The 24616-nt window shown below is 36.0% G+C and overlaps 1 protein-coding gene across 1 annotated transcript; it reads right to left on the bottom strand.

Moving 5' to 3' along the window:
• Positions 1 to 12909: 12909 nt before the first annotated feature.
• On the bottom strand, positions 12910 to 24090 carry si:dkeyp-72h1.1 (uncharacterized protein LOC799956 homolog). The gene is made up of 4 exons (XM_046836599.1): positions 23890 to 24090; positions 14417 to 14513; positions 13271 to 13436; positions 12910 to 13147 (listed from the first exon to the last, which is right to left on the bottom strand). The coding sequence occupies exons 2-4, from the start codon at positions 14492 to 14494 to the stop codon at positions 13101 to 13103; spliced, it is 291 nt and encodes a 96-aa protein (XP_046692555.1). The 5' UTR covers positions 14495 to 14513; positions 23890 to 24090; the 3' UTR covers positions 12910 to 13100.
• Between the last annotated feature and the right edge of the window lie 526 nt (positions 24091 to 24616).

The raw sequence follows: 24616 nt of genomic DNA, 5'->3' as shown, positions 1-24616 counted from the left end.
ATTCCTTATATTTGTTTTTTGTCTTATTTGTTCACTGACTCTTCTACCGCCCAAGCACATGGGGTTGGGTATTGCGTCTTCCACTTCTGCGATATGAGTGTGATGAAGAAGCATGAATATCAATGCGTGGTGTACATACTGAAGTACTTCTCATACATGACCCTGAGCGTGCGCTGAATTTGTTCCAATCTGTTAAAACCCCACTTACAAGTGATCAGCAGATACATAACCACAGTGCTAAAATGCCACAGTAAATACCTAGTGCCTGGAAAGACTTATAATGAAGAGGATGCAAGTGGGCACTGCAACTCTTATGCAATAGGAAAGAATTTCTTCACACCCATTACTAGTGCCAACTTGGCTAAACCTCGGAAGCAAATCTCAGCCCTGGTGAGTGCTACTGCCACAAATATCAGTGAATACTATACTGCAAATCTGTTTTACGGATATTTACTACGTTGGGGTTTTGCCACTTTATATGCATCATGCTCTGATGCATATAAAGCAGTGGTAGACAGTAATGAAGTAAATGTAATTCGTTATTGTACTTAAGTTGATTCTTCATGTATCTGTATATTACTGAAGTATTTTCATTTTGGGACACTTTAACTTAAATTCATTACATTTCAAAGTCAAATATCGTACTTTTTTACTACATTTTGCTAAATAAGTCATTCCTTTTTCTTAATGAGTGAGTAATAACTTTAGCGGTCAAACACACAGCAAGTCACCAATGTTTTATACAGTGCTCAAATTGAGGGGGAGCTGGGGGGATCCGGGACCCCCATAAGGCATTAGGGGACCCCCCATGAAAAGTAAAAAATAGACTTAGGGGGTCCCTAAGATTATTTTATATAAAATATATGAATTACACATCTGATTAAATTCAAGCAGTTAGGATATGGTACATTTCATGAATTATTTGCAATCATTCATGCGACATAAGCATTTTTATTTAAATAGTTGTCATGTCTCTTTAAAATGCAAACACCCCCACATCTAAAAACCGCCATATGTGTGATATCATTTACTGCTTGTTTGGCGCTGTTATGTGACGCTAGCTATGAAATGGAGAGTAATAACCCACCTCTAGCCTATATTTGTGGAAAGAATTTGGCAAAAATCCAGTACATATTTGAGTTTGCACTCAAAAGATGGCTATCGGCTATCAACTGCAACCAAGACAGGAAGGCAAGCACAGACAAAACCAGACAGACCACCATGGTCTGTTCTAGGTGGAAAAGTTACGTAAAACATGTATTCTTTTCCTGACATCGCCTGATACTTTGCCATTCTTTTGATGTTTTAATTAATCAAAAAGGTCCTTAAACACTTTCACAATGTTTTGTGTTACATTGTAAATAGCTGAATCTGACAGAAAGACCCCCCCCCCACAAACCCACCCTGACAACTTATGGGGGATAAGACTTCACTAAATTTGAGCACTGGTTTTAAACTTGTTTTGATTGCCGCTTGGTGGTATCTACTTAGCAAGAAAATACAGTTCTGCCTCAGTTCAACAGCAAGAAGAAAATCTTTAGAGGAAGAAATGATGAGTGAAAATCCTATCTGTTAATATATTGTGTATATTGTGTAATATATAATATATAGTGTTAATATATTGGTGTGCTAAAAGTATCAGAGTCTTTTCACATAAACTGAGTTGATTAAGCAACAGAAATAATAAAAAGAAATAATAATAATCATATGACTTTGGATACTTAAGTACATTTAAAGGGAAATACTTTTTTACTTTTAATCAAGTGAAAGTTTATAGGGAGCACTTTTACTGGACTACTATTTTACTGAGTGTATCTCTACTTTAACTCAACTACATGGTTTATGTACTTCATCCACCATACCAAAGACACAGCATATTTCCATTCCACCCTCCACTTCCTCAGCCTAACCTGGAAAGATCCACTTTGAGAGACAATCTCACTCCATTTTTCTTTCTTTCCTTCTGATGCTTAACATCTCTATGATGAAACATACTTAAACGAGCAGACTTTAGACTTACTCAACAGCAGCGCAGCCAAACAAATTTCCACTCCATTCAAATAAATAAACTCTTGCTATCTTTATCCAGAGAGATGCCATGGATAGATTATAAGTGTTTACTACTGAAGATATTACACATGCCAGAGAATTTGCTCAAGGCAAATACAGTCAGTAGCAATTTTAACACCTATACCCCTGAATGTATTCAGGTAGCTAATCAGTTAATCATGTAGCAGCAGTACCATCCATGAAATCACGCAGATAGTTAGTGTATTATTTAATTAAATATCAGAACGAGGAAAATGTGATCCTTATGAATGTTTCCTGGATGTAGGTGCCAGCCAGGCTGGGTCAAATATTTCAGATAGTGCTGTTCTCCTGGGATATTTATGAACAACAGTATCAAAAGTTTGCATAAATATGTTTTAGCTAAGATAACTCCAGTGGCCACTCTTTAAAACAAAAGTCAAAAGAAATGCATTTCAGAATGCATAGCACACTAAAGATTTACTGTAAAATTGTAGTTTAAATGCATTAGTCAAAAGCCAATTTTTTAGTTAATTAATAATTCAATTATATTTTTTATATAATATTGGAATTATATTCATATTTTATTATATTTTTGTATACTTCACCACTGAGCAGTTAGTCATGAGAAGATAACTGCTGATATAATTAGACAATTCTCAGAAAACACAGGTTAAACATTTGATTGAATTTCAATTTATTTAAAGAGTAGATGGTGAAAAGATCTCCTAAAGACGATATTTAGGAAAACCTTAAGAGAAACCAGGATCAAAACGGAACCCAACTGCATCGGGAATTGCAATAAAATACTGCAATTATAATAAAAAAAAAATGTATCTATAGGTGTGCACTCTATACATAAAATCTAAAAATCCAGTTGGCTAATAAGCAAATGTATTCATTCATAGTTTTAATATTAAATATATTTTCCTGAAATTATAAACTGTTCAATGCTGGAGATTTGAGAGCAAAACTGTTAGTTGTATTTGTATTCGTAACCATCGTAGTAAAAAGGTTTGTATTAAATGCAGTCTCAGGCCATCTTCATGGATTCTATGTGGTACCTTCACAATAATCTTATATATTTTTAACCTGTCCATGTTTTTTTTATAATCGTGTATTTTTTTCACTTTCATAAGAAACCGAAGCAATCATTTTTTCATTTGGTACAATTTTGATTTCAGCTTTAAATAAATCCTCAGGATTCATCTGATTCTGATGGATGTGTTGTAAAAGCTGAATATAAGTACAAAGCACATTGCTACCCATTTAACCTTTAACATCAATTAGTCTGTCAGATGCATTCATACATTTGCCTAAGCATAAGTTTGGAAAGGAACTTTTAAATTACAAAAGGAAAGAAAAAAGAATCCACCTTTATTCCTAGGAATATATGATGAGTATTTTTTCTCTCACCGACTTCAGCAAGTTCTGTGAGTAGAGACACACAGCGCAGTAGTATTTGGCAGTTGCAGATGAAGGCAATTGCTGTATTTTTGGTAATGAGCTCCCCTTGGATTTGCATGAATAAAGAATGTCTGTTTGCTATTTTAAAGGTTGAGTGAATGAATGAAGTTAAAGCAAGTCAGTCAGAATAATAATAAAAAGCGACAATCTTTTTTGGAGTAAAGCACTGCTTGACCGAGATACCAGTTGGTATAGTGATAAATACACATGTGGACAGACAGTCATTGTTTGTGACAGTGTACTATCTTACAGTTTTCTTCCTCTATCTGTGTGTGTTTTAGATATTCTGATGTGTGATCTTGGACCCTCTTGTTCCTGTATATGGTCATCACAGATGATGTCTGCAGACAAGCACTAATTGAGGCCAGCATATCCATTTTCTCCATTTCATGGCTCACACACTTTCTGAATAAAGCCATGAGATGAGACAGACTTCCTAAGCGGGAGGACTGAATATTTAACCAAGCTCCCTCATCCATCTTCCACAGAGTCCTGTCAGAGGACTAATGGTGTCTAAAGATATCTGTGATATAAGTTAGATTCAGTATTAAACCAGGAACTGTTGGTTTAACTATATTCCCAGAAACCAAGAAAGGTGTTAGCCTATCTTGTTTACTAAAAAAAGACAGTTTCATTTCAGAGAACAAGCTATTATTTTCTTGTTTGTTTGTTTGTTTTTCTGAAATGCAGATGTGACAAGAAGGCTTATTTTTTAATTTTAGTTTAGTTTATTAAGATGAATGAATTAGTAAAATAGACAATAACGTAAATGTGAAATGCACAAGTTTACTAAATAAACTACATAATATTATAACATTATAATATTACAATTATTGGCAGTGACAACATATTTAAACAATACATGAAGATCAGTTGGATAAATATGTTTAAATATAATGGTAACCTGAACTTCAAATTAATTATTAAAATTGTCTTTGACTGAAGATGGATAGCATTATAAACTTTGCAGAATATTTTGATTTAAATCCTGGTTGCCTCTGTTATAAGATTAAGATTTTTTGTAAAAATGTTTTTAAATGGACATTACAGTCTCCAGATTGTGTGTAAACCAATGAGCTGAATTACAGAAAGTGCTTCACATGTTCAGACCTAAGAATATAAAGGAGTTTGAAATGTTAGATAATGCAGAGGATCAGAGATATTTCTGCAAGGGAGGCTTCACTAAATACTAATTATAGAGATTCTGATATATTCTAAAACATATACTATATGTTTAAGCCAATTGCATGTTATTCAATTGGCTTAAACATATTTAAATTCATTCATTCATTGAAACAGTTACTCGGTTATTAATCTTTAGTAACTATTTGTGATGTTTTACTATTTCAGGAGACCAATGGGTCTAGGGTGCTGTGTATATGAGAAAAGGTTGCCACAATTTAGGGTGTTGGTCGAGCAAATGATCAAATCACAAAATCCACTCTTAACATTTGACAGTTTACACTTGCAGTCTTTGCTTGCACTTATGAATATTAATTTACTGTATGCAGTAAACTTTGTATTTTATGCAGGCTTAATTTATAGTAAGAGACATAATGATGATTATGGTTTTTATGATATGGTCAATTCAATTGTATTTATTTATTTGTTTGTTTGTTTGTATAGAGCTTTTGGACATGTACATTGCCGCAAAACAGCTTTACAGAAAAAATAAAGGTAAAAAATCTACATTTTAAATTCATGATAGTGATGTTAATGATGATGATCATGAGGATGATGATAATAATGGTGATCATGATGATGGTAATGATGATCTTAAAGATAATGATGATGAGGATTAGGATTATGATGATGATGATGATGATGATAATGATGATGATGATGAAGAATAAGATCATGATGAGGATCTTGATGATGATATTTTATAGGTAAATGAATTGACTACACATTACACACAGAATCTGTTCAGTGTTAATCTGCAATGTGTTTTGTACTGTACATGCTCAGTGAAAGCCAAATACTGTGATGGATTTATATATGAAGTGTGTGAGGAGACACTCTGTGATGAACACAGTTTCCTCAAAAAGAAACTAAATAACACAATTGTCTTTGTGTCTATAAAGTGACACGAAAACTCACCTTTGCTTTTAGAGTTTGAGTTGCTTTAAAGTGGTTTAAAAACAATTTGCTGCATCCACTCATGGATTTTAACTGTCATTTCTTGAACAATAAGTCCACTCACCATTTTACAGCTACAGCTGATTTTACAGCTACATATTCACCCCGGCAGGCTACAATTGTATTGGGAAAGGACCCTGGTGAATGTTGCAGAACATTGCGACATGCCCAGACAGCCATTACATAATGCCCTCAGCAGTTTTCTATGAGAGAGTGTGTATGCATATTTGTCTGTGAGAGTGTGCGTGCGTGTGTGTGTGTGTGTGTGTGTGTGTGTGTGTGTGTGTGTGTGTGTGAGAGTGTGTGCACATATGAGACCCAGTCGGGGCTCATCTCAGCTGGAAGAAACAACTGGGTTTGACATTTCCACTGCAAATATCAGCTGTTATTTTAGTATGGCAGCTGGGCGGCTAGCAGGGAGGCAGGGTGAACTTTGACTCAGTATGCAGGCTCTGATCTCTGTGGGGCAGTGCACCACACACTTCCACAGTCACCGGAAGATAAAGAACCACCCTGGCAAACACAACCAATATTTTTGTGAATAGAAGTCGTCTTAAGATATTGATATGGTCACGTTTGGTAGCATGCATACATTCCATACATACTGTCTATGTGTTATGTGTTTATAGAGGTTTTTTTTTTTTTAATGAAACAAAAATAAATAAAAAAATGGGACAATGTAAAAAAGTTACAATATCCTCGTTGTATATTTATGCACACTCTTTTATAAATAGGGAATGTGTTATTCCATGATACACTTTAAGGGCTGCAGCAACAAAGTGCGCAGTGATATCACAAAGAAAAGGATGTCCCTCCAAATATATTAAAAACCTACAGGTTTGTCAAGATGCATACAGCAGGAATTTCTCTGAAGTACTGATTACTCTCTGCATGTGAAACAATATGTCATTTTTTCCATCTTTAGGCATTTGAGGTAGGGAGGCTAGACAGAAGCCTCACAAAAAACATCCGAGTTTAAATCACCCGAAATCCAGATGGCAAAATGTGTTAGGGTTGGGTGAGAACAATTCCAAATGATAGAATAATTCCGAAAAGGTATGTTTTGGTACAGCATGGTAGTGGCAGACTCATACTCAGCCAGATCTGGGTTTTTTTATTAAAACGAACAGAATTGTGAATAACTACAAGCATCGGCACTGGTTAAATAATAGCTACAGGCACCGATCAATTTCAGTGCAGAAACCACTAGGTGTCCTCTAGTGACTGTCAGCACAATGACCCAAAGTATGCATCCAAATCAACAAAGGAATGGCTTAAGCAAAAGAAGGTCAATGTTTCTGAATGGTCCAGCCAGATCCCAGAACTATACATCTGTTGGTTGGCCTGAAGCTGGGGGTGCAGAAGAGATGCCCTTACAATTTGATGGATCAAAAACAATCAAGAGAGTTGCAAATCTTAAAAGGAGTGAACATTCAAGCAAATTCACTCCAAGCTCAGATGCAATGCTCAAAGAATGCAATGTGCAATGCTCAAAGAACTTGCAAAAAAATAAGAGTTACATCTTAGAAATCTAAGGCCTGAGTTAGCAGTACAATTAGAAAAAGACTAAACAATTATAAGGGATGAAAGGAGAAAGCCTTCTGCAATACTTCTGGAAGACCTCCGGTTGTGTAATATGTCCTTTGGATGGTTGAGGTTAAAATGGAGATGTTTGGCCCAGTACAATTTTAGACATAACCAAAGGCAGCACATCAACACATATATCTCATACCTACTGTCAAGAACGTTGGTGGAACGTTGGTGTAAAGATTTGAGCTTGTTTTGGAGCCATTGGACCTTGGCACCTTGCAGTCATTGAGTGGGCCAGGAACTATGAAAAATATTCTAGAGTCAAATGTGAGACCATCTGTCTAATGCTAAAGCTTTGCTCTCATTGGGTCATGAAGCAGAAGCGTGATCCCAACACACAATCACATCTTAAACAGAATGGCTGTAAAAGAATTGGATCAAGAATATGTCTGGTGGTTTTATAATTTGAGGTTGCATCTACCTAATTCTGAGACCTGCTAAGGACCAGATGAGTTTTACATCAAAGTGCTACATCAAACCACATAATTGAAAGAGGAGTTCCTTTCATTTTCACACAAATGTACTGTATATAGGTAGTAATTTTTACACTAAAGATTCTTTCCCCGGCCATTTTGACTTTGATAAAAGGTGCACAAGTTGTGTTTACAGAAATTCTGTTTGTTTTAGTATGTGTGAACAGCACACACTCATATATACTATATAACAAGATGTTTAAAAAATGCTGTGGCAATTTCTTTTTCCTCCTATCAGAAACAATACGGTGAGTGTAGACTGTAAATTTGAAGGCAGTTTTACAATACCAGCTGAAACTCCATGCAAAAATTGTGTGAAATCTTTTTAAACCCTGACCTTCTTAGGATTATTTCTTACTTTTTAGAAACAGAACAAAGAATGGCATCAATTTCACTAGAAGTTCTTGAACTTTCTTACAGCAAACTCTGTTCCACCCACCCAGTCTCTCTTTTTCTCTAGGATTCTTTGTCTCACTTTCTTTCTGTGTTTTTCTTGCTTGCTATCTCTCTCTCTCTCTCTCTCTCTCTCTCTCTCTCTCTCTCTCTCTCACACACACACACACACACACACACACACACACACACACACACACACACACACACACACACATTCTGTGCAATTCCTTCTTAAGTGTCATGAGTAGGAGTCATCTAATTACCAACTGTAAAGTCTCTGCAGGTAAACTGTCCCATTCAGGGCCACAGGGAGTACAGTCACTATTCCAAATGTTTTAAGGGATAAGTGGGCAAAAATAGATTGATAATTCAGTCATTGGTTGAGTTTTATGGTCCCTAGTCAGATATAAGTAATTTTTTTGGGGGGGAATGTTTAAATATTAGGTTAATCCATGGTTAAATAAAAATAACATGGTTAAATACCATACTTCAAAAATGAAATACTGTATCAGAAGTTTAAAAAATATCTAGAATATACATATCTTTTTCCAGATATTTATACCCATTATATGAAGATTTAAATTGTTTTATTTAATTGTACATCAGTTTTGCTTTAAGCATTTGTTTCAGACACAGTACATAAACAAAAAAACAAAAAATAACAAGCACAATTACCTTCCAGGGAAATAAGACAATTGAAAAGTGTATCATACTGAGACATGTTATATTATCAATTTTCAACTTATCCACACTTGCAGTTTTTTTACAATGCTCCTGACTCACAGGCTTTCTGTCTCACAGCCGTGTTTATTTGTATTTTTTTTGGTACAGATAAATGTGTTTTTCAAATCTATGTTACATAAGAGTAGCAATTAATCTGGACACCTGGAAGAAAATAATTAAAAGACAACTGATAGTCTAGCTCTGTATGGCTATGTAAAAAGAGCAGGTAAATCATTAGACAGTAGAGTGCTTATGTCTTTAAGCAGCACTGCTTCCACAGCAGCAAGCATTAAGTGCATACATTTCAACAGACATTTCAAAGAGCTTGCTTGTCTTTGACTAAATACTCTGAGCGTGTATTCAGGAAAAAAAAAAAAAACGTCTTAGACTAACACTACAATCAAAGAGTCATTTTGCAGTTTTCCTCCTCCCAGTACCGAATAATGGCACTTCTAATGTGACAAGACACATGGGTTCTGTTTCAATAAGGGTGCGAATGTAAGAAGAGCGGGCAGGCTAAGCGCTCCAGCAGAGAGCTGCCAGTAGTGAGACACGCCGATGCTCAGATGACAATTCGGTTGCTGTGGCAACGCAAAGTGACGCCAGAAGATGAGTGCATTAGAAGGGCTCTCCAGTGGACAAAAAGAGAGTGTGTGAACATGAGAGACAGAGAGATAGAGAGAGAGAGTTTGTTCCTGCTCTGCTTTATAGTCACAGAGAGTCTTAATGAAGAGATGAAAATGGAGGTGGCTAGTGTGGGAGAGTAAAAAAACGCCAGGTAGTGTGTTCTTTAGAGAGAGCTAGGGACCTACTTCCTGCTGCCAGGCCTGATTGGCACAATAGGAAACACAGCTCCACGTCTCACCGGGCGTGGGTTTGAAAATCCTTGTTCCACCGAAAGGGTTGTGCTGAAGTGAAAGACAGACCTAGGGAGCCTGAAACGCAAGGCTAATTTAAGAACGGGTGGGGGCTGACAAATCACTGCAAACAATTGAAAGTATTTATACCTTCTCATGGCCTTGGAAGTCCTGCTTACAATATGCCAATGACAGGGAAAAACAAGCTGAAGTGTCCACCTACTTTTTTTTTACATTATCAAACCTGGAATAGAACTTGAGTGTATGTGGGTCTGTCTGTCTGTACATAGATGTTTGCCAGTATGCAGTGTGTAGGTGTGTATGTGATGTGGAGGGGGGGATTCTGAGTAAAGTATTGTGAATGTCTCCATGTACTGTAGGTGTGCATATACTGTATGTGGGGTTGAGCAAGCGGGGGTGTTTAAATGTGTGTTTGTGTGTGTGTGTGTGTGTGTGTGTGTGTGTGTGTGTGTGGGTGAGCGAGCATGTGTAGGAGCACTCAGAAATCAGAGCCCGACTCATGTGAGCAGCCTGGGTGAGCCGGTGACAGGAGAAACACTGTGCTTCTCCACAGTCAAGGCTTCTGACTCCTGTTCCCTATGGGAGCATCATGTTTATTTTCAGTACCTGCTCTATCAAAAAAAAGGTCACACTGATGGAAAAGTTCTCTTCTAGAGAAGAAGTAAAAATCATCTCGGGGCTGTCAGCTCACAGCTCCAGCACTATGTGACTCAACTTGGTAGCTCCTTATTTCCCAAGAGTCACCTGTGTGCTTTTAGGGCTCTGTTGAGAGAGTCTCCATCCATAAGGAATAACTCAAAGTGACAGCCTTCTATAGGACCTTTCCAGTGCATGAGAAGAAAGCACTGTGACTGTAAAGTTAATATGAATGAATAGAATGTTTAGAAAAAAAAATTTCATAGGAAGATATGAACCACCCGGCATTTTTATTACACCATCTCACTGGGATTAATTTAAGACAAGATTACAGTGGCAAGGGTGGCCATTTTGAGTGTGAAATGGACAGCTGGCAGACTTCAGACACAAAGTATGTGACAGCTGCTAAGATGTGTGTGTCGCCAGACTTACTGCTTGTCACCACTATTTAAATCCAATACCCCCATCATCTCTCACCCGACGTCTGTCCTTAGAAAGGGCACTGCCGATTCAGATCTTAACATAATTACATTTAATATGTTGGCAGAACCAGCAAGTTAGTGTCTTAATAAAGTCATCAAATTGTGTGTATTTTTGTGATTTTAACTGGGAATTTCTGAATTATCACCTCTATGGATTATTTAAAAAAGATTTTCCTATGAACGATATGACCATGAACTAATATATTTAAAAACAGATAATTTAGATAAATGTAATTATATATACACAGTTAGGTACAATATGTAAAAAAAAAAAAAATAAATACCAATTCTTTGTAAATGTAAATGGTTACTCTGGTGGACAAAGTACACAGTACACCGTGTAGTTGAGTTAAAGTAGAGAGTCACTCAGTAAAATACAGGTATTATTTCAGTAAAAGTAAAAGTGCCTCCTTTAAACCCTGCACTTGAGTAAAAGTACAAAAGTATTTGCCTTCGATTGTACTCAAGTATCCAAAGTATTATGATTTATTATGGCTATAATGTTCCTATTATCATTTTTGTCACAAGACTCTTTATTAATAAACTCAGTTTTTGTAAAAAGACTTATGTTACTCTTAGTACCACAATCTATTAACACAATGATATTTATGAGTCAAACACTGATTAATGTCTATTAAAATTATCCAAATAATCCAAATAAATGAGTCCAAAACCATCTTTTTAACTACTTAAAAAAATCACGGAAATAAGGCCACTGGTTTTGTGTGTTGGACTGATGCTGAACTGTATGTTGGTGTTAAGTAGATACCACCAAGCAAGTTCAAAACAGAGCGCATGCTCCATCCTGATTGGTGGTTTGGTGGATTGGTGGTAAGTTTTTATCCGCTCATTAATAAAAAGGAACGACTGATTTTACAAAATGTAACTGAGTAAAAAGTACGATATTTGACTTTGAAATGTAGTAAAGTTAAATTAAAAGTCTCTCCAAATGAAAATACTTCAGAAAATTACAGATACATGATAAAGCTACTTCCCATTTACTTTGTTACTGTCCACTATTGACTTTTACAACAAACCTGAAGCACAAGCATAAGAAGTAACCTGGTAAACAGAACTAATTTTTAATAATAATAAAATAAAAGAAAAAGAAAACAAAAAGCAACACATAAAAATGTGGTTTCTTTGTCATTCAACCAGAAAGCTGCTGCCTAGATATATGCAAAAATTTGTGCAGTTAGCAAAAATTGGCATGCTTTCTAAATAAGAACTGTGCTAGGGCAGCTGTCTACTAAAATAACTTATTTCCATATTTAAAGCCAATGCAGCATGCATTACTCCCCCTTATGCAAGCAATTCCATACTATTGTACAAAGGACATAATGAGCAGCAGGCATGATGGACCCAAATGTCAGAAAGAAATATATTTACACATGTAAATGAATTGTTATTCATATATAGCTATTGTTTGTCTGGTGTCTGGTGTAGTTTAACAGATATATCAGTCCATTGTACACATTTCAGAAGTCGTCCTGTCGTTCAAATTAACTAACTAGCATGATGCGGTGATGATTTTTGTAGCTACATTATGTGGCTTACTTATGACTAGCTTAGTTGGCCAGCTAGCTGTTATTCCAGAGAACACTAATTATGTATTATGATACTGAATGATGATCTGAACCGGATGTCTGCCAAGTTTCCCTTCCGATTAAAACACGGCCAAGTGAGGATAAAGTTACTAAGGCAGCTGCTTTCCAAATGGAGCACTACTTTAATTAATATCTGCTTTTGAATTGAATGAAATATATGAGAACACACTATAAAATATAATCTACTGTACATTTTAAAGGTGATGTATATTTAAGAAATCGTACTGCAGATAAACTATATATTTACATTGTGTGAAATGATAAGCTGTATAGTTATATTTATATAGAGTCAAATATTTAAGCTAATATAATATTTAATATTTAACTTTGGTCCAAAGCATACGTTATATATATATATATATATATATATATATATATATATATATATATATATATATATATATATATAATTCCAGTTTAACAGATCACTTAAAAACAGATATAATTGTACAAATTAATGCTAGAATTATAGAATAATCATTATTACCACTAGAGTATGGCACACGCGTTATTTCAGGAAAAGTCTTTCAGGCCTCAGCTCCCCCTAGTGGATTGGAAGGTCTATCAACAGGTGGTTCCTCTATTGCGGGTGATACTGTAGTCAGACCTAACTGTAGGAGCCTCCTGCTCATTCTTGTCCATCATTAAGACATTCAAAGTTATAGATTGGATGGGTGAGAGTCAGTTTGCTCTGCCGGCTTCCTCCACATCAGCTGCCGGATCCTCACCTGAAAAAAAAAAAAAATCACGCTGTCATAATTTGTCAGAGCAATTAGTAATGCCATGCTTCCAGAGTGAGCTTTCAACACCAATAAACTCAAACTACTAAAAGGATACATTTTGGCTCAAACCTGCTTTCTGGGCTGGAGGATCTCTCTTTTCATCTGTAGGGCTCAAGTCATCAGGAGGCCATCTCAACTCACCACTCTCCACTTCTCCTGTTTCAGTAGGCTCCACCACAATGGACGGCAAGCGTTTGGATAGCTTGGGGTATCGCTCGTGTGATTCTGGGAAAATCTGGGACATAGGAATCATTTGAGTAAGTTGTTTCATCAGTAGAGTTGTTTCATCAGTATGCCTACAATGTGCAACTTGGATTATTGAAGGCATCCGTTAGATTTTATTAGAGCATTTCACCATGTGAAATCGACCAAAATCTCTAGATGTAATCTAATTTCAGCTGTGAAGAGTTCAACAGCTCATTATTACTTGCGATCAGTTAGAGAAACTGTTGCATCAATGTATGTTTGTAACCGGTTTACTAGATTATAAAATTGGACTCCAGTCATCAGGCATTAATCATCAGGATTGAGAGATTATTCCTGGGGAAACTGGAACAAGTGAGCAAAAACGAGGAAGGTGAAGAAATCTGAGATCTAGATGAATAATAGAGATTGGAACAGAAAGGCTAGTCAGTCATAGAGTAGTGAGAAATTTCCCTGCTGGCTGTCAGCACAGAACAAATGAGAGACATTCAGCCTAAATGTATTGGCAGTGTTCATCCACGCACATGCACACATAAAAGGTAATGATGATAATTTCCTGAAAAGATTGTGACGTTTCAAGTCGCTGCCAAACTCACTAGGAGCGATCTGAATTCATCTGGTCTTTATGAGTGAACACACATCCAATTGGCTTCGGGAGCATTGAGAACAAAATGAAAGGGACAGCAATCAGGCTGAAGTGATGGAGTGGCATTCAGAAATAGATCTTGATGACAGAGAGCAATGGAGAGCCAGCCATCCTCAGGGCTGCTGGGGAGCCGGAGATGAGAAGAGGAAAGCTGCAGCAGGGAAGTCGCACGGAACATTCTGTGTGATCATGATGGTATATTTAGAATGTGTGTCGCTGATTTGACTGCATCAACCTCTATATTTACATTTTCCTCTATTAGGTCTGTAAGGATGCTTGTGATGGGCAGCCCCAATCAATAAAATGAAGTGTTATTATAGTTGCATGCATTTGTGTGCGTGTTTTATATAACATTTTAAAACCACCTGAAAACCGATCTTCTGGTCCCCAGATGCACCATATTCCCCCACAGTCGATTCGCAGGTGTTCATTACTTCTGTCATAATGTCCTGCAGCTCAGGCCTAAAATAAGAAGCAACAAGGAAGTGAACACCACAAAGCCATTATTGTTGCCATGTAAGACAACCCATGCACCCATGCACTCATTTGCCTATGAATGAGGTAGAGCCACATTCAGACATCCACTTGTACTAATGTCAGCTGAGCTCCTCTCTGCTTTCTAAATAAGTGGCTCCTATCTAAAAGATATGTCCCTCTTTCAACAGCCTCTACGCTAATTCAGTCTTGGCATGGCCCTTTTGACTGCTGCTGGATTCAGATCAGCATATCACTCAAACAAGATTGAAATTACGTTTGCGCGTTGTCAAGGCTGCTGACAGTTACAGAATTCAACACTTGTCTTGCGAGAATACATTTCAAATATCGTTATAATCAAAATGAATCGAAAACTAGTAAAAAAAAATAGATCTCCTTTTTAGCAAGCCAAGCTTGACTTATATAATAATCTTATAAAATACCCATAAACACACTCTTTATTGATTCAAAGGATGGTCTGTTTTCTTAAGTCCAGACTTCTAAAATATCATATAATATATATGTACAGTATAAATGAATTCAACACATTTAATCACCCTTATGTGTATATTATAGGGATTGAAAGGTACATGTATTCATACCAAAATATTTCGGTAAAGGGTGTATGGTTCAGTACACACCTGTACTGAATGCAATCCTTTTTACCTGCAGAACAGAATTAAAATCTTTCTTTAGGACATTTTTTTCCTCAGGAATGAATAAAGTGGCGGAAGGCAAGTTTGTTTAGTCTCCGCCTCACACTCTGAGCGCATTTTTAAAAAATTATAATTTAAAAACAAAGCCAGGGGTAAAAAAAAAAGAAACTAGAGTTAGTGTAGTGTGACTGCGGCTACTCACTCCATACCGGAAATAACATTTAGATTTTTTTAAGATAAGAATTTCTCTTTAAACGGAAACATTCTGACAATCCTGCATATTGAGGGAGTAAATGAAGGATGGAAGTAATGAAAACAGTTGTTAAAGTATGTTAAAAAAAATTTAACAGTAGATCAGTAGCAAATCATATATTTAGAAATGTTTATATTACACATAAAACACACACACACACACACACACACACACACACACACACACACACACACACACACACACACACATATCTGTATTACCCAAATGGGGTATAGCAATTGTAAACTATATAAAAAAAATCATTCCTTTGGACCACCTTTAGCTTTGATTAAGGCACCCATTCGCCATGGCATCGTTTCGGTAAGCTTCAGCAAAGTCACAGCATTTATTCCCGTCCAGAGTTGCAGTAATTCTTCACCAAGATCTTGCATTGATGATGGACCGCGGCACAAAGTCTCCTCCAGCACATCAGAAAGATACTCAATAGGGTTAAGGTCTGGACTCTGTTGTGGCCAATCCATGTGTGAAAACGATGTTTCATGCGCCCTGGACCACTCTTTCACAAGTTAAGCCTGATAAATCCTGGCATTGTCTTGGAATATGTCCTGCCATCAAGGAAGAAAAATCCATTGATGCAATGACCTGTTCATTCAGTATATTCATGTAGTCAGCTGACCTCATTCTTTGGGTACATAATGTTGCTGAACCAATACCTGAACAACTGCAGCAACCCCAGATCATAGCACTGCCCCCACAGGCACTAGGCATGATGGGTGCATCAGTTCATCCACCTATTTTCTACCCTGATGTGCCCATCACTCTGGAACAGGGTAAATCTGGACTCATCAGACCACATGACCTTCTTCCATTGCTCCAGAGTCCAATCTTTATGCTCCCTAGGAAATTAAAGCGTTTTTTTTCTTTTTTTTTCGATTTGTCTCACTGATGTTTTTTGGTGGTTTTCTTAAGCCTACACAGATCTTAGTCCCAATCTCTTGAGTTTCCTTCACATTGTGCATGTGGAAATGCACTTACTTTCACAATTAAACACAGCTGTGAGTTCTACTGTTGTTGTTTTAAGAATTGATTTCACCAAAAGTTTTCGCAGATCGCGATCAATCAGGATTTTTGGTCTGATGACACTTCCTCAAAGATGATAGTTCCCCACTATCCTTCCATTTTTTTAATAATGCGTTAGACGGTTCTTAACCCAGTTTTAGTAGTTTCAGCAATCTTCTCAGATGTTTTCTTTGCTTGATGCATGCCAATAATTTGACCCTTCTGAAACAGATTAACATCTTTTCTACGACCACAGGATGTGTCTTCCGACATGGTTGTTTAAGAAATGAGAAGCTATTTACTGCATCAGTTAGGGTTGAATAACTTGTTGCCAGCTGAAACAATCATCCATGCAGTAATTATCCAATAGGCTCTTACCTATTTGCTTAGTTATATCCAGGTGGTGACTTATTTTTGGACGGTCAGTGTATATTAGTATGAAAATTCTAGATTTTGACTACCTTGCACAGTATCAAACTGTTACACCTTTTACATTTGAATAGAAATATAATAACATATTCAAATGAAATGACCGCATTTTTCGGATTTAAAATTCAACATGGTTTGGCAGAGTGCATCTCTAGTTGCACATCCCTATTTGTCCCTTATAAAAGTCAATATTGCAAAATATTTCATGCAAATATGTATAAGCAATATAATAATTGCACACCGGCAATAGTTACATCACATCACATTACACCACAAGCATCCATCACATAGCGTTTATGTTTGTCATATGTTAATTAGACTTAAAAGTGCAGCCATGAATTGCATTTGATTAGGTGAAGGCATTCCCTATCAAGCAGAGATGCCCGAACTAGGGCCATGCCACATATGAGAAGAGGCAAAAAAGTAGGAAAAAATACATTGACACAAATCGTAATTTTTTATTTAGCGCAACATTTTTGTTTTGTTACTGAGCTGCACAAATCTGTAGGTCAGTATGTATTTCTGTGTGCAGACTTTCAGCCTGATGACCAAGTGTAAACTGAGAAGCAAACTAACTGACTCAACTACATAATATCCTGACTTTGTCAGTCAGCTGTAGCTGACTTTCATTAGCTGACTTTCATTTGCAAATGAAAATTGAACAATAAAGACTAGCTTCATGTCTCTAACAGGTTACTAATACATACTATTACACGCATATGGCTTTATTGTTTATAGCTTGAAAAGCAGTAAATAATAGCTGTATTAGGCACTGAACTGTATTTCACTGTAAATGGGATTGTTTTTCTGTTTTTATTGTATTATGTTTCACTGGAAAAAAAACCTTTAAAAATAAAAACATTTTGTATTAGTTTACAGAGATTACATAATAATTATTTATTTACAAAATTATGTAATTATAAATGAGGGGAGATGTGGCAACTTTCATTTTAATATAATACACTGTGGTATATTGCAAAATTTACTTTTGTCCCACAGCCCTCAGTAAACTTAGATTTTTGTCCCTTTATAAGAAAATGTTTAGAGTGTCCTTTGCAACACATATACACTGATGCCGAAAAGACATGCTGGTGTAATATTAGCTTGAGTTACTGTTAGGATTTGTTAATGCAGCTTTTACCGGCAGCACTAATATATAATACATACTGAAGCATTCGAAAAAGCTTTTCATTAGGGCTGTTTATTTCATAACCCGAGCATTCGAGTTGATGACTCATGCACTGTAGCTACTGAGAAATAAAGGAATATGTCTTTAATGGTTCCTTGACATCCATTTTTTCTTCTGACCAATGATAAAGCTGTGCATTATCCTGTGAAATATATAATCCAGATATTGCACTTTTTGGGATTTTTCCTTGAAATGTTTTTCCTACATGGGTTGGAAATAATTTAAATATTTATGTAAAGATTTAGGCTTAAATCGAAAGACAGGCCTTGTTCAAAAAGTAAGTTCAAATAGATTTAAATCAAGTTAGAATCTTAAACTCCATGGATTTTTGTTTTAAATTCACTTAATAGATAACATAATTATCTATCATTTGTTTGCATTGCTAGTTAACTAGTTACTTAAAACTTTAAGCTACACAGAAACACAGAAATTTTAAGATTGTTTTATGTATTGAAAATGGGCCAATTCCACTCTGATCCTAAATAAATACCAATTTAAAAGTGATTTGTTAGAATTTTAAAAAATGTTATTTATATAACACTACACTATTATGACACATTATGCAATACTGTTGAATCTGATTGGTCAGAAGTTGATTAACAGCAGCTTTGACAATATTTCCAACTAGAATTGAAACAATCATTCACAGAGAATTGTTGTATGCACCACATCTGTATTATCTGATTACAAATATGTTGTTATTTAACTAAAAATATATACCTATACATGTTGATAGAGAGTCTACCAGGATTTTGCACTAATTATATTGTGTTATGGCCACTTGAGACTCCTCGTGTTGCTAACTATATCATTGCTATCACTTGTTTCTTATTCCCGATTTGTCTGTTTGTGTCCTTGCTTGGTGTTTAGTTGTTCTGGGCCTGTTCTTTGTATAATACTCAATTCGTTGGATTTTATTGTTGACAATTTTACATGATCTGTGATTTTTTGTTTGTTTTTCGGAGCTCATTCTGGATTTGCTCTCATAGCAAAACATCTGTAAATCCAAACCTGCTCAGGCTTATTTCTATAAACCCCCTTGCTAATTGTATCATTACTATCACCTATGTCTCATTCGTCTTGTGTCTGTTTGTGTCCTTGCTTGGTGTTTAATTGTTCTGAAACTAGGGTTCTGTTCTTCATACATGCATTACTCAAAGCATGCATTTTATTTTTGCACACCTTAGTATACTTAAGAATTCTCCTGATGGTAAGCTTCAACCAGGAAATGAAGGTCATGTGACAGGAATTGAAAATGTTTTCACCACTGCCCATATTTCCGAATTGAAAAACTTTTGTAATTTCTTCGAGATAAGGTGTTTTACAAAAAGTAACAAAAAAAAACTGAGCATTGTTTTTTTTATGCTCATTCTAGAGCAAGCTCAAACCTGTTCAAGAGCAGGCTTATCTCACGTAAACAGGATTAGATCAAGGCTTTATAAGCAGAGATGATACGGAAAGTCTGCTACAGCCATGTTCTTGCTATTTTAATGAAAGAAACCATGCTGCAGAATGTGCAAAAAAATACAGAGAACTTTCCAGGTATAAAGCGTAATGCAGGATCGACTGAATTCTTTAGCAAGGTGCAATAGTTTCTATACGCAATATATGGTTTTTCTAATGAATCATTTACCTCTTTAAATTGTTGGACCTTTATATTAAAAGTTCAACTCATGAAGTACAGTATATGTAGTAACATACCATTTATACCAAATTTACCATGTTGTTACCAATTTACCAATTCACTTTTGTAAAGCTGCTTTGGGACAGTGTCCACTGTTAAAAGAGCTATACAAAATTTTATTATTTTTTATTTTATGTTTACTTGGTCCAAAGTACTTGTGGGTCCTGTGGTGACTTATTGTATTTGTTTATTTTTGCTAAACTGTATATTCACAACTATTTATTTCTGCAAAGCTGCTATAAGACAGTGTCCATTGCCAAAGGCTAAATATAAAATTAAAACTGAATGAATTGAATTGAACTGAATGTTTTATGGATTACCTTTCTGATGAGAATTTTATGAGTTGTGTATTTTTGTGTGTGTGTGTGTGTGTGTGTGTGGTTTTTTTGCCTAAAATATTTCTCTTTTGCCTTGGATTAGGTTCTAATTTGTTGTTTGATGTTTGTGTCTAATTTTGATATTTACCTGATTTAAAATGTTTTGTTAATGGTTGTTAATGTTGTTAATGGTCACTCATGGACAGTTCTTGGGTGTCAGAACTTTGTAACATTCTCAGGACAGATAAGTGTGTGCTTTCTGGTTTCTCTATGACATGTTGTGGGGACAGTTGATTATATCTTTTCATCACCGGAGTGATAACAAGAAACAAACTTGTCTTTCAGACAATGCATAACATAAAATTCAAGTATAAACAGCTTGGCCTCTTTTATTAATTAATTTTTAAACCACTGTTGTATATAAAGGAATATGAAGAATAAAGCCAAAAATGAGAAATACTGAAAAATTATTTACTCTGAGATGGTTATGATGCTCATCTACACATCAAGCCACATCACAATTGTCTTTGTTTATTTTCCTATAACAGCATGCTGCTTCTTTTTATATTCCATACATATCATAAGTTAAGGAGTATCGTGTTTATCAAGGCCTAGTCTCAGTTCTAAACAAAGTGCCTCTACAGCACACTAATCTGCTTGACGCGCGTGGATAACACATCTCTCTTATGTCTTACTGATGTGCGATAAGGCGACAAGAAGGCTGAAGCTACGTGTCATAGGCTTTGATGTTCTAAGCCCAAAAGCCCACAGGTTTTACAGGTGACAGGTGAAACAACAGAACCATCAGAGATAAAGTTCTACTTCAGCAGATTGTCTTTTGGGAAACTTTTATCCTAATAGCAGTATCACAGCTTATCTTCTGTGATACAGGTGTCAATGTAGCTCCATTTACTCAAAGGGAGACTGATATTGGGGGAAAAGAAAAAAGGGCGGTGGGATGCAGTGTGTGGGCAGATGAAAGAAGAGTAAAAGAGCAGTAATATAAAGCAAACAAGATTAAAGGACCAAAAAAATAAAAAGAAATGCTGTCTTTGACCTTAAAGTGGTCAGGATATTTCCATGGAATAAAGCTAGAACATAACAGGTAGTGAAAGAGGGAGGGGGCAAAATTTAAACAATTGAAGGGTATTATATGGTCTGTTACCTGTCATAAGTGCAACTGACTGTCTGATTTTAGAATTATATGTAACATGACCACAGGTATTGGGTTCCCTGAACAAATCAAGGGTTGTCTAAGGTTTTCATTGAGATAGTAAGCACAGATAATTCAGTGACGCTGCATTTCATTCCTTAATATTGCCACATTGATGTGGAGGCCTAATTAAAATCATACAGACCTAATTCAATACTGTGGTAATTGGAATAAAAATGAGATACTGTACTTCAGAAGGTGATTAGGAAGCAGACTAAGTTAAAAACAAGATGGAAATTTCTAGAATCCTTGTCTACGTTAGAAAATATGCAGGTGAAAATACAAATGTATATTTTTTTAATCAAAGTTTGTAGTGATCTCAGTTGTTTGACAGGACTGCATTCTGTCACTCACCAAGTGAAGATGGATTTAGATTAGTCTTTCATCAGGGAGATTAGACTATGATCAAGGGAACAAGAGGAATGGAAGCTGGATTAGCTTTAAGTGGAAATTCTTTGTCAAAACAAATTTTTTTTGATGTAACATTTGAACCTGTTGAAATGCTGGAAGCTGCGCTAGGTGAAACAGCATGTGTTACATTGAAAGTGTTGCTTACTTCTATGTCACATGACATTGCAAAACCAAATAGTATATAGAAGTACATATTGTAATAAAATGTCAGTGATAAATGACACAATGATAAAAGGGTTGATTATCACGAATAAGTTGTGTTTCTTTAATATTGCGTTAGTGTTGAATTCTGTACTGTTGTGACCAATGAATACATAAATGTGAGCATTTTTAAATTATTTGTAGTAAAGTTTCTCTAAAAGCATGCCTCCTCCAACCATATACCCCTTTGCTGTTCATCCTAAACATCTCTCTCTCTCTCTCTCTCTCTCTCTCTCTCTCTCTCGCTTCTCTCTGAAGGTGGTTGAGAAAATACTGATTATTCATGCTTGTTACTATGATCACACTGGCCAACACAGCACTTACAAATGCTGCGTTGTCTGTGGGCTCCCTTGTTATCATACAAGCCTTTTCATTGGTAAATTTGAGCTTCAGAGACAAAGAGGGCTTGAGTGAGGGATCAAAGCATCACACGTGTGTTTGGTGCCATTTATAGCAAGACAAAGAAACAGTCAAAGGCTGCATCTGTGCACCACCACACAAAACCTTCATTTTGGTCATCAAAATATTTTCAGATAGTCTGAAAATAGTCTGTGTAGTCTGCCAGAGATGATAAATTCACTGTGTAAGATTGTCTGCTTCTGTCTACATCAATTTCCTTCTCGGTGAATGTGAACAGTCCAGTGGAACTGATTCATAACATCTTGTTACTGGGAGCTTTAATTGGTGGAAGGTGGCACTCGGACAATAGAAAGGAAATGACTGATTTCCACAAACAGACTAGTTTTCTTTCAATTAATGGTGCCCCGAGGTGTTGCTGTGCAGGACTTGGTAGGCAAAAAATAGAGATGGTGCCTGAATAATTTAACGTCATTGGGTGCAAGGACAGAGTTCAACCCCCTCTTCCCCCTCCCAGCTGTATGGAAAATCTTATTCAAATGCAGGGAAATTATAGATACTGGCCTGACTTGCCTTGCTGCTGTCAGCAACCAATGGGAATTGTGGACACAGTGTCTCACAGATTACTAAGCATTATCTTTGCTCATACCAGGTGAGAATACAGAGGACTGAAGCAACTATGATTAAAGCAAACAGAACAATCTAAATCATGTGAATTGCGTAAATATACGGATATTCGAATGACACAATAGATCAACGTAAAAAGGAAAAAAAGGAAAAGTCAAATAGTGAAAAGAACAGCGTGTTAAGTGAAAAAGAAATGATAGAGGTGGAGGGGTTTTGCAATGTGGGGAAGTGAGCATGTGAAGGAGTATATATTTGATGTCAATCATTTTAAAAGTAATTATTCAACATAAAAATGATTACTCAACACAACTTGCTTTAATGACAGACAGTATAAAAACACCTGTACATGGTGTGCTATAAACATTGAAAGTTAAATGGTCAGGCAGTTAGCTGAGAGCACAGCTGTAATGATTCATGTCTAGAGGAGTTGCATGCAAGATCAATCTATAATTATGAGGAAGGTTGCCAGTGCAGATACATCCTTATTTTGGCTGCAAAAAGAAGCCAAACCCATTAATCTGCAGTATTACTAAAAAAGCTGATTTATTGCATGGTACTCTAAAAATAATATTTCTTACAAAAGCTTTTGGGTTATTTCAGACTGGAAAATGTTTAATTCCACAGCCATCACTACTCTCAAAATTGTCTGATAACATCTATCAAGGGTCAACAGTTGCTCATGTCTGAAATAAGGCTGCAATTCAATTATCATTCTTTTCATTTATCATTTTTCTTGCAATATCTATTTTAGACAATGTACACTGAAAATATTTCTATCACAATCATCATCACTCTCAATAAGATCAGAGAGCATGCAAGAGAAGTAGAAAGCTGTTTTGTGTCTAAATAATTGTAAAAATAACCTAAACTCAAACAATTTTTCTTTTTTTTTTATATTTCCATTAAAGAAAATATGATGTATATATGTATATGTGTGTGTATTCCTGAGCTTAATAATTCAAAGAGTTAATAGTCTATATATGGTATGTTTGAAATCATTGACTTACCTGTGTGCTGTGGTAAAACTGTAAAAGTGACCTCGTTTTTCAGATCCTGCTCAGCAGACTGATGTTAAATGCCTGTAGAAGATAAGGGGGAGTTTTTTCCTGCGCTCCGGCTGTGTGTGTAAACTTCACATAGAGGAGCACTGATCCTGAGCGTCTGCGACTACAGAATGACAGGAGGTGCGTGTGTGTGGAGTGTGCGTGTGTGTGAGCATGTGTATAGTGTAAAGGGGAGGGGAATAAAATTTGGCTGGGAGACATGTCCATCAGGGTTTCCTTCCTCTCTCTCTCTCTCTCTCTCTCTCTCTCTCTCTCTGCTTCATATCATGGGAGATCTTGCTATTAAATGATTTTAGAAAAAATTACTGCATTTAACTTTAGTTGTATAGATGCCTTGTAACAATAGATATTCAGGATGTAGTTTTAGATCCATAATGACAAAACAAATGATCAAGTAATTTCTATAGCATGGTCTATTCAGATCTTGTTGTTGCTAAATACTTTATATATTTTTGTGCTATAAACTTGAGTCAAAATAGCTCCCACTTCAACCTTTTTGAAAGCTTCTTCTATGATGCTGTTTACTCGTTATTTCAGCTCTGTGAGCTTTGCCTTTTTTGAAGTTTTCTGGGCGTCACCAAAGGCCAAAAAATATTAAATAGGGATAGTAAAAGGACAGTGAGAGGATACATCATTACTTTTCTTTAATTGTAAACTCAAGCAGTATCGA

Source organism: Silurus meridionalis, chromosome 23, assembly GCF_014805685.1.
Source record: "Silurus meridionalis isolate SWU-2019-XX chromosome 23, ASM1480568v1, whole genome shotgun sequence".
Classification (NCBI taxonomy): Eukaryota; Metazoa; Chordata; class Actinopteri; order Siluriformes; family Siluridae; genus Silurus; species Silurus meridionalis.
The sequence above is the reverse complement of the archived record's forward strand: the minus strand, read 5'-3'. Positions and strand labels throughout refer to the sequence as shown.

Excerpts from the sequence above, each read along its gene's own strand:
- si:dkeyp-72h1.1 (XM_046836599.1), bottom strand. The coding sequence starts at position 14,494 with ATGACAGAAGTAATGAACACCTGCGAATCGACTGTGGGGGAATATGGT. Across the intron at positions 13,437-14,416 it reads ACCAGAAGATCGGTTTTCAG|ATTTTCCCAGAATCACACGA; the intron begins GTGGTTTTAAAA and ends CCTATGTCCCAG. Across the intron at positions 13,148-13,270 it reads TCCTCCAGCCCAGAAAGCAG|GTGAGGATCCGGCAGCTGAT; the intron begins GTTTGAGCCAAA and ends TTTTTTTTTCAG.